Source organism: Herpailurus yagouaroundi, unplaced genomic scaffold (assembly GCF_014898765.1).
Source record: "Herpailurus yagouaroundi ecotype Mexico unplaced genomic scaffold, PumYag 141, whole genome shotgun sequence".
Lineage (NCBI taxonomy): Eukaryota > Metazoa > Chordata > Mammalia > Carnivora > Felidae > Herpailurus > Herpailurus yagouaroundi.
In genome coordinates, this window is record NW_024412396.1 from 34,282,689 (window position 1) to 34,301,611 (window position 18,923).

Below are 18,923 nucleotides of genomic sequence, written 5' to 3' on the forward strand. Positions count from 1 at the left end.
CATACAGAGAAAGACAGATACCATATGGTTTCACTCTTATGTGGATCCTGAGAAACTTAACAGGAACCCATGGGGGAGGGGAAGGAAAAAAAAAAAAAAGAGGTTAGAGTGGGAGAGAGCCAAAGCATAAGAGACTGTTGAGAACTGAGAACAACCTAAGGGTTGATGGGGGGTGGGAGGGAGGAGAGGGTGGGTGATGGGTATTGAGGAGGGCACTTTTTGGGATGAGCAATGGGTGTTGTATGGAAACCAATTTGACAATAAATTTCATATATAAATTTAAAAAAATAAAATAAAATAAAATAAAATAAAATAAAATAAAATGTTAAATTACTCACCAAAAAAAAGAAAGAAAGAAAGAAAGAAAGAAAGAAAGAAAGAAAGAAAGAAAGAAAGAAAGAAATGGTAGTTATGTGATATGATGGAGGTGTTAGCTAACAGTATGTTGGTAATCATTTTGCAATATATATCAATACAACACGTTATACACCTTAAACTTACACAATGCTATATGTCAGTGACATCTCACTGAAGCTAGAGAAGTAAAATAAAATGTTAGATTATGTTCCAGAAAACCTGGCCTTCAAAATGCTATCTATGCTCTCTATGGGACCCAAAGGCATGCTATATTTAGTTCATTGCTAAAGGCTTTGTAAATAGATGTAAAAACTACTCTGGAGTAAGTAGAGAGAACAAGAAAAAAGTTATTATCAGATGAAGCTCTACCTGCCATGTGATATTTAAGCTTAATGTCAGTTTGAAGCATTATGGAAAGCCCTCAGTACCTGATCAGTTACCATTTATTCCATGAATCGAGCTAATGCTTTTTCCATTAATTGAGCTGAATTCCATTTTATTTTTTTAAGTTTATTTATTTAGTTTGAGAGGGAGAGAGATTATGAGTGGGAGAGGGGCAGAGAGAGAGAGAGAGAGAGAGAGAGAGAGAGAGAGAGAATCCCAAGCAGGCTCCACACTGTCACCACAGAGCCCGAGGAGGGGCTCAGTCTCACAAACCATGAGATCATGACCTGAGTCAAAATCAATAGTCGGACACTTAATCAACTGAAACTCCCAGGTGACCTGAGCTGAATTCAATTTGAAAACCACACCTCAGCCCCATATTGCTACTCAGGATAGTTACATATGGGACTACTGTTTAACTGGCCGAGTGCAATAAAGCATGCCCACCCCTCCTCCCAATTGTGCTGGAAAGTTTCAGGCCCAGAACGGTTACCAGCTGGAAGAGCTTTTAAGCAACCCCTTTTAAGCAACCAACAGTACTCAATGCCAAGTGCTAGATGTTGTGAGGCTCTCCAAAAATAATAAGCAAAACGAGACAGTGCAGTGTATAGAAACTGAGCAATACTGACAATAAATGCTGGAGGAGTTTCAGAAAGGAGGGCTCATCATGACTTAGGGTTGCCAGGAAGGCTTCTGCAAGAGCTGCATACAGACAAATGCATGTCTGCAGAAATGCATGTTCTGGTGACAGTGACTAGAGCCTGATGAAGGCAGAGGTCAGGAAAAGTGAAGTGGAAAGTAGACCCCAGAGAGATCATGGAGGTCCTTGAATATACCAGTGGTATATAAAAGAGACAAATACATGTTAAGAAATGCCTCCGATCCACAAACTGTTGGATCTCCAAGTTACCTGATCTAAATCTCTGAGTCCTTGTTTTAACATTTACTCCCTCCTTCACTTTCGCCGTGTTGTATTTTTGCTTTGCACCACTAATCCTTTGAATTTCGAAAATAGCTTTGGCTTCCTGAGGCCAGCTTGAGAGGCTGGCAGTTCTTTGAGATCACACAGAACTTACTACTATATTACCGGAAAGACTCAGCTGGTGCAAAGGTTTTTATTTTAACCACCAAGACTGATTTCCCTTCCGCAACACAGGAATATGCCCAGAGAGGTTTTATGTCTAAGGGAGTCAGCTGTTCTGGACATAGAAAATTGCACACACAGGTAGTCGCCGCTGCCTCTGTGCTAGAGAGACAATCTCTACTAACCCTATTTTATGGGTTTCCCCCGCTCATTTTCTCAAAAGAAAACTTAGGAGGAGAAGAAGGGGACGTGCAGTGTCCCACAGCTGACTTGCACAAACCGAACTGTGAGTGTGCATACGTGTGTATGTGCATGTGTTAACAATATGAGCTCTGCCTATAACTCTTGGAATTAATGAACTCCTGAAGCCTCAGTTCAGTCTGAGATTGTTGGTGCAAAAACAGCTTTGAAAAATCATTGTCTTAAAAAAAAATTAGCACAATCCACAAAATTATCCCTGCCATTAATCTTTCCCCTTTCCAAACAGCTTAACATTTCCTGTGTTAAAGGAACACAAAAGCTTGACTGTAGTCAATACACATAACTGCTCTTCAGAAGTGTCATGAACATCAAAATGAAAGAAAGAGACAAGAGTACATTAAATTGTTTTTAGGCCAGCATCTGATTTTCCGTTGGCTTGGCCAGCTCACCTTCTACTTGGTTCATACGAATTTCTGTTTTGCGGTCCTTGGCAGACATTTGTGAGCACAGTTGGAAAGGGTCAGCGGGAAGGATGTCTATTCGTTTTTATGAATTTAACCTATTTATAACCTTCCTCGTGCTAAAAAGAGGATTTAAGGCTTCTGACAAAAACACCTCCAATACAAAGGGATAAAAATAAGTAAATGGAAACTTCAGGAAATAAGTGTTTTTAAAACCTACGGAAATCATGAGTTTGTTGAATCTTTCACCATAGGCGTGTGGACAGATTTTTCTCCCCTAGAATCCCCAACTAGTACTAATCTGCAAGTAATCAACAGTTCAAATGGAAAGATCTATGAAGAAATCATATCTTGGCCTTGGAAGATGTCCTCCTCTGCAGACCTAATTTCTCTTTTTTTTTTTTTTTTTTTAACGTTTATTTATTTTTTTGGGACAGAGAGAGACAGAGCATGAACGGGGGAGGGGCAGAGAGAGAGGGAGACACAGAATCGGAAACAGGCTCCAGGCTCTGAGCCATCAGCCCAGAGCCCGACGCGGGGCTCGAACTCCCAGACCGCGAGATCGTGACCTGGCTGAAGTCGGACGCTTAACTGACTGCGCCACCCAGGCGCCCCCAGACCTAATTTCTCTTAGGGGCTCATCCTCGTGAGGCAGAGAGAGGGAGGGATCACAATCTCTATTTTAAACTTGGGCACCAGGGTGCCTTGCCTATGTGAAAAAGGAGGTCCCAAGTCTTCCGCTCCTTCTGTCTAGGAAAAATAAAACAATTCAATCCTTCCCAAAGGAAGGGCGAATGGCATGACCCTCAAATCCAGAAACGCTGGCTACCAACTCGGGACACAAAGAAACCCCAGGCAACTGGCACGTGCCCACCAAGGAAACTCATATCGGAAGATGCTCAGTCTTCCCAGATGCAGGTGTCTGGGGACAAATGTCTCCAGTGCAGATTTAGGAGTCTGTAATGTGACCAAGGGCTTTCTGGGGAAATTAAAACATAGGTATTGAATTTAAGTTTGATCTCTCTGTCACCGTATAAAGCTGGCTGTTTTTTTTTTTTCCCCATAAGACACGCTAATACAATACACAAAAGATCACTAAAAGCACTGTAAATCTCTACCAATGGGGATTCTATTCATAGAATATACAAACACCTCTTAAAATCCCCTTTCTCCATTCTCCTGTATGAACAGAAGCCGCCTTACCCCAAGGGAACAACAAGCAGTCGATCAGTATGGGGCAGTTGTCCTCTTGAGTAAGACCCAGGCTTCAGAGTGTTGTACAGCTCTCTAGGTAATTCCAATGTGCAGCCAAGATCCAGAGCCACTGGTCTGGAGGCTTTAGCCAATCTGCCATTCACTTTGCGCTGGTTACATTGGATTAAAGTTTCGCTCCTCCCTCCCCTTCCATACACATACTTACTTATGTTGGCCCTGGCAGCTTCCTGAGCAACCTTTTATTTTATTTTATTTTTTTCCTGAGCAACCTTTTAATCCACAGTTTAACATGTTATACATCAAAATACATAGATGTTTGAAATCTCACAGTTCCCACTACTTGCGTGGAGCATTTTCCCTTGCTGCCATAGCCCATGTTGCACTATATGAGGGGCAGAGCAAAAGAGACAGAGAGAGAGAGAGAGAGAGAGAGAGAGAGAGAGAGAGAATTCTAAGTAGACTCCACGTTGTCAGTGCAGAGCCGAATGTGGGGCTCACACTCACAGAACCTAAGATCATGACCCAAGCCGCAATCAAGAGTCGGACGCTTAACTGAGCCACTTGCGTGCCCCAAGTGCTGTTTCTATAGGCCCTAACCCCCACACCTTTGCCTACAATTCATTCTACCTTCCCACCGATTCAAAACACATTTGTCCTGTATTCCTCTCTCTTTTATCTTAAAATCATCCTACATCACCTGCTAATGAACCTGATAAATTAATAATAAAATATAAATGATAATATCCTAATGAGGTACCCTGCCCAGACAGATCTGCATTTTTTTCTAAGGCCTTCTCAAGATACATAATCTCAATCCCAGGTAAGGCTCTAGTATTGAAAAGTAGGCATCACATAGGGGCGCCTGGGTGGCTCAGTCGGTTGAGCGTCCGACTTCGGTCATGATCTCACGGTTTGTGAGTTCGAGCCCCACATCGGGCTCTGTGCTGACAGCTCAGAGCCTGGAGCCTGCTTCGGATTCTCTGTCTCCCTCTCTCTCTGCCCCTAACCCACTCGCATTCTGTCTCTGTCTCTCTCAAAAACAAATAAACATTAAAAAAAAATTAAAAAAAAAAAAAAAGAAAAGTAGGCATCATGTCAAGGCAGAAAGGGTGATATAAATTAGGAGATCAGGCAAAGCTCCCATGAAGTCACACTTCCCAGATGGCTGCTACTCAAAGCAGCCCCTGGTTGTAAGTGATGATTTAGTCCTGCATTGTGGAATTGCTCAGCCACTGACGTCACATCTATGGGACCACTCTCTGGACCCATGCTAAGTTCCCTCTGCATACGTTAGCCTCTCGGTATTCCCACAGCACATAGCACACGTGTAGTAGGTACTCACCGAATGTCTGACAAAAAAATAGATACATGAGAGCCCTTCACTCTTCTGCTTTCCACAAACATCCCTAGGTTATTAACTGAATATTTATCATGATTTTTAAAGACCTCCAGGGGAAAATATTCCACTTCCTAAATCAAAAGCCCGTTCCAATGTTAGATGTAGGCTTTGAAATGAAAGGGAAGGTAGCTATAATACTCCTGCACTTAACTACTTGAAGGTTTTGAAAGCACGGTCCATCCAGAACATCAACCAAACTGAAGCGGCCAAAATGATCTCCTGAGGAAGAAAATGGAACAACGCCACCCTCAGGCTCTCATCCAGAACTTATGAATTCGAAACATATTGAAAATGAAGGTATTATTTTAACAAGATTGGTCATGGGATTCTTAGAGGATAGAAGGGACATGGATAGTATCAGCTACAAGGAAGTGAACAGAAAAACACATGAACCCTGGCTGATAGGCCTGGTGACTGACACTCACCTCCACCCATTCCACCAGCCACGTGACCACACTCCCCTTGCAACGACCATTTAGAAATGGGCATGTGACCTAACCCCAGCCAACTGGAGGCAAGAATTCTACTGGGGGATTCTTGGAAAGCTTCCTGTCTCTGAAGAAAGAAATACGGTGAAAAGATAGCCTCCTGGTTTCCCTGGACAGTGTCTTTTCTCGGTGTGACATGTGAAGCTGTTGCAGCCATCCCAACAGCTGTAAGGAGGCCAGTCCAGGGGCAAAGTCAGCACCCCAAGCAGGACAGTGCAGCAAGGTGGGCAAATTTGGGCCACTGATGACAGCAGAGCTACTGAGTCAACTGACCCAAGAGCTCTGTCTCTGGACTTCTTGTTTTGGAGAAAATACATTTCTTTTTTCTTTAAACCAATTTAAGTTACGGTCCCTGCTACCAATAGCTAAAGGCATCCTGGCAGATACAGAATGCAAAAAGGAAAGAATCCCCAGGTACTAATTGCACCAGAAATGTTTAAACATTATAATGGATATGCCAGGGCACCTGACTGGCTCAGGTGGTTAAGCGACTGATTCTTGGTTTCGGCTCAGGTCATGACCTCACAGTTTGTGGGATGGAGCCCCAGGACGGGCTCTTCTCTGACAGTGTGGAACCTGCTTGGGATTCTCTCTCTCTCCCTCTTTCTCCTCCTCCTCCGCTCATTCTCTCTCTTTTTTTTTTTTTTCAACGTTTATTTATTTTTGGGACAGAGAGAGACAGAGCATGAACGGGGGAGGGGCAGAGAGAGAGGGAGACATAGAATCGGAAACAGGCTCCAGGCTCTGAGCCATCAGCCCAGAGCCCGACGCGGGGCTCGAACTCACGGACCGCGAGATCGTGACCTGGCTGAAGTCGGACGCTTAACCGACTGCGCCACCCAGGCGCCCCTCATTCTCTCTCTTTATCTCTCTCACCTCTCTCTCAAAATAAAGAAGTAAACTTTTTAAATAAATAAATAAATAAATAAATAAATAAATAAATAAAATGGATATGCTGACACCACTTGGATCATATGGATTTTAAATTTTTTTTAATGTTTATTCATTTTTGAGAGGGAGAGACAGAGCACAAGCAGTGGAGGGGCAGAAAGAGAGGGAGATACAGAATCCGAAGCAGGCTGGTCTGGTCCGACTTCAGCTCAGGTTGTGATCTCAGCATTCATGAGTTCGAGCCCTGCGTCAGGTTCTATGCTGACAGCTCAGAGCCTGGAGCCTGTTTCAGATTCTGTGTCTTCCTCTCTCTCTGCCCCTCTCCTACTCATGCTCTTTCTCTCTCTCTCTCTCTCTCTCTCTCTCTCTCTCTCTCTCTCTCTCTCTCAAAAATAAGTAAACATTAAAAAAAAATTTTTTTAAAGCAGAATTGTATGTCATACTATAATACATAACAGGATTAGAAGTGGTGTGAGTCATAGTGTCTACTCTGTGCGGGTCCTTGCCAATAAATTTGAAAATGAACTTGTTAGATAAGAGAAGAAATTGTTTCTGCATATGGGGCGCCTGGGTGGCTCAGTCAGTTAAGCATCCGATTTCGGCTCAGGTCATGATCTCACAGTCCGTGAGTTTGAGCCCTGCGTTGGGCTCTGTGCTGACAGCTGGGAGCCTGGAGCCTGCTTCCCATTCTGTGTCTCCCTCTCTCTCTGCCCCTCCCCTGCTTGTACTGTGTGTCTCTCTCTCTCAAAAATAAATAAACATTAAAAAAAAAAAAGAACTTCCTATATACCAATCAAATGATCCACCTCTGCTATAACAGGGGATTTTCACTCCTAATTCTATCTCAGTGACATACAGTTCATTCCACTCACACCTCCCAACAGCAAGATCAAGAAGCTGAGCTCTCTCCCTCCAAAGCTTTAGAGGTGATGTGTATGTGACAATGCAGAAAACAGAAGTTCCGAGAATTTGAGGCCATGAATCTACTGCTTTGCCTTAGAAAGTCATCTAAGTTTTCTGCTCATGTTACTTCACAGGAAATGAAATTATAATCTATTCAAAGAGTTTGTGTTATTTTTAGCCAATCCCAGCTACCCACTTCAATCTGTTCATTTTTAAAGGTTTATATGGGTTTTAGCATTTGCTTTGGAACACCATTCATATTGTAAAATAGGATGTGATAATCTATAAATAAAATAACCCGCCTGAAAGCAAAAATGAAGAAGGTCAACTAGAATGGTATTATATTAAATAGAATTCTTTTTAAAAGGTCTCAATTTTTGCATTTTTAAAATTTGTTTGATGTTGATTTATTTTTAAGAGAGAGAGCAAATGAGCAGAGGAGGGGCAATGACACACACACACATACACACACACACACACACACACACACACACACACAATCCAAAGCAGGCTCCAGGCTCCAAGCTCTCAGAACAGAGCTGGACACAGGGCTCACACCCATGAACTGCGAGATCATGACCCGAGCTGAGTTGGACGCTTAACTGCCTGAGCCACTCAGGCGCCCCTCAATTTTTGCATATTTAATGATTCATGAAGAAAAAACTATACTTAAGTTTACAAGATTCACACTCTGACTAGAGCTGCCCTGCAGTTCTACTTTCTAAAATGATGCTTTCCATGAAACGCTTACTGAAATCTGTGTTAGTTTCATATTTAGTGGCTCAAAACAACACAAATTTATTATCTGAGAGTTCTGCAGGTCAGAAGTTTGAAATAGGTCTTGCGGGCCTAAAACCAAGGTGTCAACATGGTTATATTCTAGAGGTTCAAAGGGAGAATTCATCTCCTTGTCTTTCCGAGCTTCTGGAGGCTGCTGGCATCCCTTGGCTCATGACCACATCACTCTTACCTCTGCCTCTCTCATCACATCTCTTTCTCTGCCTCTGACTCTCCTACCTCCCCCTTATAAAGGCATTTGTGATTATACTGGGCCTCCTCAGATGATCCAGAATAACCTCCCCATCTCAAGATCCTTAACTTAATCATCAAAGTCCTTTTGGCCATGTAAGGTAACAAATTCACAAGCTCCAGAGATCAGGACATAGACATCTTTAGGGAGTCACTATGCTACCTACCACAAAAGTCCATCACAGAAGGTTTTCCAAATCCAAATAGAGGTTTTCCTCTGTTTCATCTGACCTGAGTATACTTAGAAAACTGTATGCATTAATGTTGACCAGAAGCTAGTACTGGTTATGAGTGACTAGGAGATACTCCTGTCACTCCAAGAAAAAGCTGATGAGCAAATAAAAGTTTAGTCCCAGACACTACTCAAACACAGTCTTCCCACGGTGGAAACAAAACAAAACAAAACAAAACAAAACAAAACAGCTTGGAAGATGTGTTCCTTGTTTGGGTTCCCAGGAAACTCAGTCCTAAAAACATGTGGATACAATGAATTTATCGGGAAAGCAAGTGACAATAAAAGGTAAGAGACATCTAGGGAAATGGTAAATTATTATTTTTAACAAAAAAAACCTGATATATTAAAAAAAATTCCCTGTGGGAATCACTTTTAAAACCATAACAAATCACTAAACTGGTATCACTAATTTAAGAAAACTTAGCTGTGCATCAGGCTGGAATAAGGAGGCAAGACAGGAGGACAACAGGGCCCCCTTCAGTATTTCTGCTTTGCCCTGTTATAACCTACTTTTACTATAGAACTCACCCTCCCCACGTTGAAACCTTTATGAAATGAGTTCCGTTCTAATCCAAAAAAGGCACTATTCTTGTTTTTCTCTGTGTCCCCAGTGCCATGCAAAGTACCAGGAACAGAGTAGATGCTCAGTCAGGTTTGTTGGATGAACTAATTAACCAAATGGAAAGGACAGTTCATCAAAGAAAAGCATTCCTCCTTTGCCTGCAAACCTTCAAAACTTTACAAGTCCAATTTGAGCTTTAAAAAAAGACAGAGAGAGCTTATTTTAAACTACACACCCATGCAATAAACTGACACAGCAATTTTCCAGCTCTACACGTATTTTAGTGCACTCACCCTTTCTCACCACCAATCTAAAAAAGAGAGTTTTCATGGGAGGGGAGAACGATCTTTAAGAAATTATATGCATGGGCATCTGGGTGGCTCCATCGGTTAAGCACCCAGCTCTTGACTTCGGCTGAGGTCATGATCTCACGGTTCGTAAGATTGAGCCCTACATCGAATCCCTGCTTGGGATTCTTGCTCTCCCTCTTTCTCGGCGCCCCCCCCCCCCCAAAATAAATAAATATTTAAATTTTTTATTTTTTTATGTTTTTATTTTTGAAAGAGAGAGACAGAGCACAAGCAGGGAAGGGGCAGAGAGAGAGAGAAAGGGAGACAAAGAATCCAAAGCAGGCTCCAGGCTCTGAGCTGTTGACACAGAGCCCAATGCAGGGCTTGAACCCACGAACCGTGAGATCATGACCTGAACCTAAGATGGATGCCCAACTGACTGAGCCACCCAGGCGCCCCAGTAAATAAATATTTAAAAAAGAAATCCTATGCAATAGGATTCTAAATTGGACATTTCAACTGAGGCACCAAAATACACTAGTATGATATTCCTGAGCAAAGCTCCAGGCCAACATCCACATTTTCAATGAAATCGCCAAACACCAGTTCTGTGACTTTTCAACCTAACCTCGGCTACACTTGAAGGTTACAAACGGGGCTGGCTGTTAAAGACCAAGAAAATTTTAGAGAGGGCTCTTCTTTGGAGAAGAGGTCACCTTACCTCAAGTCACGAGAGTAAGGCCTCAAGGAATCACCCAGAGCTTATAGCATCTCTCCAGAAAAAGCCAAGAGGAGACAGACAGGGGAGCTTCCCTGCTGACCGGGAAGACAGTGTCAGCCGGGAGGTGAGCCTGCATTCACAGAGCCTCTCATTGATAATTTGGGCTGTACCCAAGAGACAGCGACCACATGGGTGTCCAGACGCTGGCTGCTGAACGGAGACTGTCTGACAACGGAATGCAGCCATAAGAATACAGCAAAGTGACAAGCCTGTGAAAGCTCACGCAGAAGTGGGGGAGGAATTTCCGCTAGGCACCAAATTCTACAGGGACAGAAGGTAACCCCACGTATTTGTTTTCTGACTTCAGACCATTCACGCTGTTTGTTCAGCACGCCGGTTACTCACATCCCTCCCCATTTGGAAGTCCTCCCAAAACCTATAGCTGTCTTCCAGCTGGGAAGGAAAGAAATGGAACTCCCTCCAAAAATTAGGTAACTGTGCTCTTAGTGGAGACTGTTTGGAGCCTGGCTATTTAACAGCACTAAATATAAACCTATAAAAAGAAAGTGATAACTTTTTCTGAAATGAACCACCCATAAACATAACCAGAAAATCCATTCTGCCCCATAATCGATGCCAAGAAAGCAAGCTGCCACCTTAGAAAAATAAAAGAAGGACAGGGAGTTGGAAAAGGGAAACACGCATGCCTCTTACCCAGGCCCTGATTCTGCTGCTCCCACTCAATGGCGTCTGGCACCTGGTAGGTGGCTCCCTCCAAAGGGCCCAGGTTTCCTTGTTCTAAACCAGGCTCCTGAGACGTGACGCCAGGGAGAGTAAACCCCAGCAGCTCAGCATCACCATCCAAGCTCTCATCCAGGGGCTCTGCATCTTTATCTTCTTCATCTTCCTCCTCATCTTCCTCTTCTTCATCTTCCTCCTCCTCATCCTCTTCATCCTCATCTTCTTCTCCCTCTAGAAAAAAAGAAACCAACAAGAAACATAAAGGAATACAGTAAGTGCCTACACATGAATTTTTTGAAATGACCCAAACACTACAAAATAATTGTGCGTGACCTTTTAAAACAAATTTTAGGAGCGCCTGGGTGGCTCAGTCAGTTCAGCGCCTGACTCTTGAATTCAGCTCAGGTCATGATCCCAGGGTTGCGGGATCAAGCCCTGTGTTGGGCTCCATGCTGAGCATAGAATCTGCTTAAGATTCTCCTTCTCTCTCTCTCTCTCTCTTTCTCTCTCTCTCTCTCTCCCTCCCTCCCTCCTCCTCTCTTCCCTCCCCTCCTGACTGCATGTTCTCTTTCTAAAATAATAATAATAATGATGTTGATAATAATAATACAAATTTTATAGCTAAAGTTGGGCGATGTGAGCACCGCAGGATTATGTGCTCACCATATACCTATGTTTTAAACTTTCAAAATCACAGCTATGTCAGATAATTGTTATGCAGCATGTTTACTTAGAGTCAAAGTTCAGGTAATATAAATATTTATTGGTCATATTTACATGTACAAAGGTACGGAATATCCCTTCCCTGTTTTCTGGAGGTCATTAAAGATTTCCCCATTAGGTTAATATCTAAAATATATAAAAAATTTATATAACTCAACACCAAAAAGACAAATAATCCAGTTAAAAAGTGGGCAGAAAACCTGAATAGACATTTTCCCAAAGAAGACATACGGATGGTCAACAGACACATGAAAAGATGCTCAACATCACTCATCATCAGGGAAGTGCAAATAAAAATACAATGAGATATCACCTTACACCTGTGAGAATGGCTAGAATCAAAAAAACATTAAATAAAAATGTTGTTGAAGATGTGAAGAAAAAATAAGCCTGTGCACTGTTGGTGGGAATGCAAATTGGTGCAGCCACTGTGGAAAAAAGTAAGTAGATGCCTCAAAAAGTTAAAAATATAAATACCGTATGATCCAGTGATTCCACTACTGGATATTTACCCAAAGAAAACAAAGACAGTAATTCAAAAAGATTTATGCACCCTTATGTTTATTGCAGCATTATTTACAATAGCCAAGATACGGAAACATCTATCCATGGATAGAAGAATGGATAAAGAAGATGTGGGGTGTATACACACACACACACACACACACACACACACACACACACTATGGAATATTTGTCATAAAAAAGAATGAGACCTTGCCATTTGTAATAACATGGATGGACCTAAGGGGTATTATGCCAGCAGACACAATGAAATAAGTCAGCAGAGAAAGACAAATACCATATGATTTCACTTATATGTGGAATCTAAAAACTAAAACAAATGAATAAACAAACTTAAAGCAGAAACAGACCCATAAATACAGACAACAAACTGATAGTGGTCAGAAGGATAAAGGATGGGAAGTAGGCAAAAGGGGTGAAAGGGAATGGAAGATAGAAGCTTCCAGTTATGGAATGAATGAGTCACAAGGATAAAACGTGCAGCAGAAGAAACACAGTCGATGGTATGTAATAGTGTAGTATGGTGACAGGTGATAGCTGCACTTGTAGTGAACTCAGCACAACATATAAACTTGTCGCATCACTATGTTGTACACCTAAAACTAATGTAACATTGTGTGTCAACCAGACTCCAATTAAAGAGAAAAGCTTTGCCCATTAGAAAAGTATACTGGGGCGCCTGGGTGGCGCAGTCGGTTAAGCGTCCGACTTCAGCCAGGTCACGATCTCGCGGTCCGTGAGTTCGAGCCCCGCGTCAGGCTCTGGGCTGATGGCTCGGAGCCTGGAGCCTGTTTCCGATTCTGTGTCTCCCTCTCTCTCTGCCCCTCCCCCGTTCATGCTCTGTCTCTCTCTGTCCCAAAAATAAATAAACTTTGAAAAAAAAAAAATAGGAGACGCTAGAATTTGCTTGTAACTTGCTGGGTAAGATCTGGCAGAGCGGGGGACATTGACGACTCAGGAGGGAGGGGAGAGGGCTGCCGGAAGAATGTCTGGAGACAAGGTGTGGCAGCATGGTTGCATATGTGGACTTGAGCCACGCAAACGTACCATGACCGTGGGATTCGGGACAAGTTACTGTGCCTCAGCTCGGTTATCTGTAAAACCAGCGTGATTCCTACACCTCACAGGGCTGTGGTAAGGACTGCGTTAGTGAACACCTAAGGCACTCAGAACTAAGCCTCGCCCATGGTGGCCCCTATGTAAGGTTGCCTTCCGTGCCAACACTGGGAAGGGATGGGATCCAGCGCACAGGCCGGCTCCCCCACGCCCTCCACCGCAGTGGGCACAGGTGTAGGCAGAAGGATAGATCTGCTGGCGGGAACATGTGAGAGTTGCCTTCGTCTTTCTTTGATTTTCTCAGTCAAATGAGAAACTAAGAAGGAAAAAAAAAAAAAGAAATGTTGGTGGTTTGAAAGTGTGAAATAGTCATCGTGGAAAACGGGCCAGTGAATTCCCCTGGAAAATGTGGCAGGACTGGCAGGCAGCCCTGTGGGCCCACGTGAGATGCGGCATCATAAATTCAAAGTGAGACATGTTAAGACGGTTGTGTTTTTCTCCAGCCACGTTCGGTTGCTTGGCTTCAGGCCTGTGTGGAGGGGTAGAGTAGGCAGATTTAACGAGCAGCAGATTTGGGGAGGAGAGCTTAGTGGGGGAGGGGTGGGGAAAGGAGCCGGTTGGTTGTGTGTGAAGGGAGTGGCTAAAGAGGGGCCAGGTACAAACTCCCAACAATAACACAAATAAGTTCTGGGCATCTAATGTACAGTACGGTGACTATAATTAGCAATACTGCAGGAGAGCCTGGGTGGCTCAGCCAGTTAAACTTGATTTGGGCTCAGGTCATGATCTCACAGTTCATGAGATCGATAATGTTCATGAGATCTCACAGTTCATGAGAAGGATGATGAATATATTGGGATTCTCTCTCTCCCTCTCTCTCTCTCTCTGCTCCTCCCCGACTCATGCTTGTGCTCGCTCACTCGCTCTCTCTCTCTCTCTCTCTCTCTGTCAAAATAAATGAATATTTAAAAAAAATACCGTATTATATAGTTGAAAATTATTATGAGAGTAGATCTTAAATATTATCACCACAAAAAATGGTTAATTATGTGAGGAGATGGAAATGTTAACTAACCTTCTTGGGTAACCATTTTGCAACATGTTAAGTGTATCAAATCATCATATGGTACACCTTAAACTCACATACTTCCAGTAAAGCTGGAGGGGGTGCGGGGGGGGGGGGGGCGGAATATGGATCAGAGACACTAATTAAAGAGAAGCCAAGGAAGAAATTGGATAGAGAAAAAGTATGGAGAGGCGCCTGGGTGACTCGGTCAGTTAAGCATCTGGCTTCAGCTCAGGTCATGATCTCACAGTTTGTGAGTTCAAGCCCCGCATGGGCTCTGTGCTAACAGCTCAGAGCCTGGAGTCTGCTTTGGATTCTGTGTCTCCCTCTCTCTCTGCCCCTCCCCTGCTCATGCTCTGTCTCTGTGTCTCTCTCTCTCAAAAATAAATAAACATTAAAAAAAATTTTAAAGCAAAGAAAAAGCATGGGTTCCTTGGAATTTGGAGAAAATTATCAGGGATCATCAAAACTATTTGGTGGCTTCACTGACCTTCCTCCTGTACACGGAAATTGGTCATAGGCCAAAAAGAACATTTCTTTATTTTTAAAGCACTATAAAATCACTTTTAGCTACCTTTCCTTTCCACAAACCAAAAAGAGCTGTACTTGATGGAATGATTTTGACAACATGAAACTAATCCCCTAGGAACACAAAGACAAAACCAGAACAACGAGCCCTGAGTTTTCAGCTCCCATCATTGAACTGTTGACCACTGACCACTATCACCTACCAAGGACAACTTCTACTTGGCCCTCAATGGGCTCAGTTAATCCCTGCTCCTTAAAGCATAGAGCTATATGATCCAGCAATCCCAAATCTGGGTATACATCCTAAGGAAACAAAATCATTATCCTAAAGAGGTATCTGTACTCCTGTGTTCATAGCAGCATAATTCACAATAGCCAAGGCATGGAAACAACCTATGTGCCCATTAACAGACAAATGGATAAAGAAGATGTGATATACATATAACAGAAAATTATTCAGCCTTTAAAAAGAAGGAAATCCTGTCATTTGCCATGTGGATGAAACTGAAGGGCATTACGCTGAGTGAAATAAGTCAGGGGGACATCTGTGTGGCTCAGTCAGTTAAACATCTGACTTTGCTCGTGTCATGATCTCACGGTTCATGAGTTCGAGCCCCACATCAGGCTCTGTGCTGACAACTCAGAGCCTGGAGCCTGCTTCTGATTCTGTGTCTCCCTGTATCTCTGCCCCTCCCTCCCTCCCTCTGTCTCTCTCTCCCCCCTCAAAAATAAATAAACATCAAAATTTTTTTTAAAAAATAAGTCAGAGAAAGACAAATACTACATGGTATCACTTATAGGTGGAATCTAAAATTTTTTTTTAAAGTGTGACTCACAAAAACAGAAAGTAGAAAAGTAGTTGCCAGGGGCTAGAGTGTAAAGAAAATAGGGTGAGATTGGTAAAAGGGTACAAACTTTCAGCTATAAGATGAATACGGTCCAAAGGCTTGATGTATAATGTGCTGACAATAGTTGATAACACTGTATTATATCACTGAAATGTGCTAAGAGAGTAAAACTTAAATGTCCTCACACAAAAAGAGTAAATATGTGAAGTGATGGAAGAGTTAATCCAATGGTGGGAATCCCTTTACAATGTTATGTGTACCATCACCATATTATACGCTCTAAGTATCTTACTTAGAGCTTTATCTGTCAACTATACCTCAACAAAGTCAGACAAAATAAAGCTATAAACATAATGAAAAGGACCTCAAAAGTCATCTTACTCCATGCTTTCACATCCTAAAAAGAGAGATGTACTAAGCAAATCTAGGCCAACGAGAAGGTCACTACCTTCAAAATGTGATTTCAGTGACATTGCTTAGGTCAACGTGTCTCATAATCTCTCCTCCACTCACACACCCTGGTAGAGCCTTCCTTCCCCTTCTTCCTGTCCCGAAATGCCCAACATGAGTTGTATACTCCACATCAGAGTGTTCTCTTGGAGGAATACTCTCTCCAGAAACACTATTGAGTAGCATACAATTTCTACTGGAAAAAAAAGAGGGCCCTTGACTGCGCTGGGGGATAAGAGAGGAAAGCCTTCTCCTTGTACCACCCATCCCCCCTTCAAAACACAAAGGAACTTATAAGGTTTACTATTTGTCACTTTTCATACTTGAGGACTTATGTAGCAAGCCCGACAAGACAGCTCTAGAAAAAGGAAGTTTCAGGAAGCATGCAGAGAAGACAGGAGGAAGACAAGAGTGAGAGTTCTCTTTTAGTCTAACCTTATTTCCTAGTTATCTTTGTCCACCAGACAATGTTCTTATTTTGTAGGAGTCTACAATCATTTTTTTTTATTTTTTTTTAACGTTTATTTATTTTTGAGACAGAGAGAGACAAAGCATGAATGGGGGAGGGCCAGAGAGAGGGAGACACAATCTGAAACAGGCTCCAGGCTCTGAGCTGTCAGCACAGAGCCCGACGCAGGGCTCGAACTCACGGACCGTGAGATCATGACCTGAGCCGAAGTCGGCCGCTTAACCGACTGAGCCACCCAGGCGCCCCTACAATCATTTTTGTAGCTGCTAAACACCTTTAGTAGTATGTCACCGGTACCCTGCTACAATTTCCCATGGAACAGTGACTACTCCTACAAATCGGTAACAAAGAAAGGCATGATCACCTTTCCTAATATTACCAAAGTAATGTATTTTATTGCAGTTTGATGCAGAAAGGTGGAAAACCACTGGATAAAGGAAGGATAGTCTTGTCCTCTGTTGTGGCACCAATGAGGAGCACAGTGCTTGGCAATCAGCAATGCTCACGAAGTATTTGTTGAATGGATAGACAGATGAATGAATGCATAAACAATGAGTTAGATCCAGGTTTTTAACAACTGCCTAGATCTAAAGATACACAGAGTAACAATTAATAAACAGGAACACATTCCTCTGAATAATCTTGCAGCAAGCACAAAGGCAACATATAAGAACATATAAGAACAGGTGCAAAGCAAACCACAGTTTACGCATTCATTTTCCATTCATAAAAACTAAAGAGACAGTCATCTGTATTTCAGCCAGGCCTTCAACTAGTTACACCCAAGACCAACAAGGATGTCGTGAACACCTCTGAACGCAAAGGGCAATGACGTGAAATAAACGTTCAGCAAATAAAACTGTGCCAAAAACAATAACAGGATCCCTGATCCAAAGAACGAAATCTAAAGGAAGAACTCATTCAAATAACACTACCAAGCTGTATTCAAAAGTTATAGGGTAATACTTTCTGAATTTTTTAATTTTGTTACACCTAAAATTTTATTTTCGTTTACCTGAATCCTAAATAAGTATGTAGGTCAATGTAAAACATGCACGCACAAGTATTCCTATTAAAATAACAGAAAAAGAAAAACATGAACCTCTAAAAAGAAGCAACTGTTCTCGGTTTACCGTATGTTAACAGATACCCAGTAACAGTGATCAAAGACTTAAAGTTCTGTTTGCCCTGAGAATCCCTGAGAAAACACTGCAGTCCAGGTAGGGAAGGTTCACGGAGTTCAGCCTGAGAATTTCTTCTCGTTGTATGACCTGGAACGGAAAATGCATCCTGGCAACTGGCACTTCCTTAATCCCAGGCTGACTTGACACTGATTACTTCGTAATACCAAACAATCGCAGTGACGCGAACCGCCACCAAGGGGGCAGTAATGACAGTTTCTGAGTAACCACCTCTAGGGACAGACAATATCCTCCCACCACTTCTCACTGTTCCCACTCCCAAGCACGTGACACACATTACGTAAATCCTCATTCACTCTCGCTGAACCAGCATCGGTTCAGGGTCTCCCACTGAATTCAAGATGCACCGTCAGGCACTGACTGAGGTGCCTTGCCATGAAGCTAATGGATTTTTCCATAGAATTCTTATTAAGATCAAGTCACTTGCTGATTATGTCCACTGTCAAAAAACTGTGACACCTAACCACCGTGAAACACTGACTCAGGTGTCAGCCAAAAAGAACAAACATAGGTGTTTGGAGAGTAGATAGCTCAGTGTGCAACAGGGATGTGACCTGGTTCAACTTCTCATTGTTGGGCTTGAGGAGAGCTGAAGCTGTAAAATGAAAGCTGTAAAACATTAAACGGAGATGTCAGGTAAGTGCCACATGGCTAAGAGATTCCTGGTGATATTAAGTAGTGTGTCCACAACTTCAACAGAGAAATGTCCTATTGCAAGTAGCAGAGAGGAAAAAATAAAAATCTGTCTAGACAGTATCCTCTCTAAGCCAAGTTCATCTGTCTGGCCACTCTCTGACAGACTCTCTTAACAGCTATTTTATAACCCATAACAATACTTCGAACTTACATGGGGGTTTTCTTCCGAGGGACTCAAAATGCTTGCCAGGCATTATCCCCTAAGCTTACACTGTTGGCTCAACAGAAAGCAAGACTGATAAGCTTTGTTTTCCTTACAGCCTACAGAGCTAGTGTTGTAACTGCCTTGCATACTTAAATATCGGAGCAGAGCCTCAAACGGCTTTATTAAACCCAGAATTTTTGTCTAAGTCAGGCCTGTTTGATTTGTTGCAAACACTTCTGCCTAAGGTTATCACA

General features: G+C 42.6%; 1 protein-coding gene across 2 annotated transcripts in view; it reads right to left on the reverse strand.

Annotated features, from left to right (window-relative positions):
- ARMH4 (armadillo like helical domain containing 4) overlaps nt 1-18,923 on the reverse strand; it is a 128,548-nt gene that overhangs the window by 80,389 nt on the left and 29,236 nt on the right. For both annotated transcript variants that reach the window (XM_040477259.1, XM_040477260.1), the window contains exon 5: nt 10,935-11,192. In XM_040477259.1, coding sequence (XP_040333193.1) covers nt 10,935-11,192 — 258 coding nt within the window. The remainder of the gene's footprint in view (nt 1-10,934; nt 11,193-18,923) is intronic.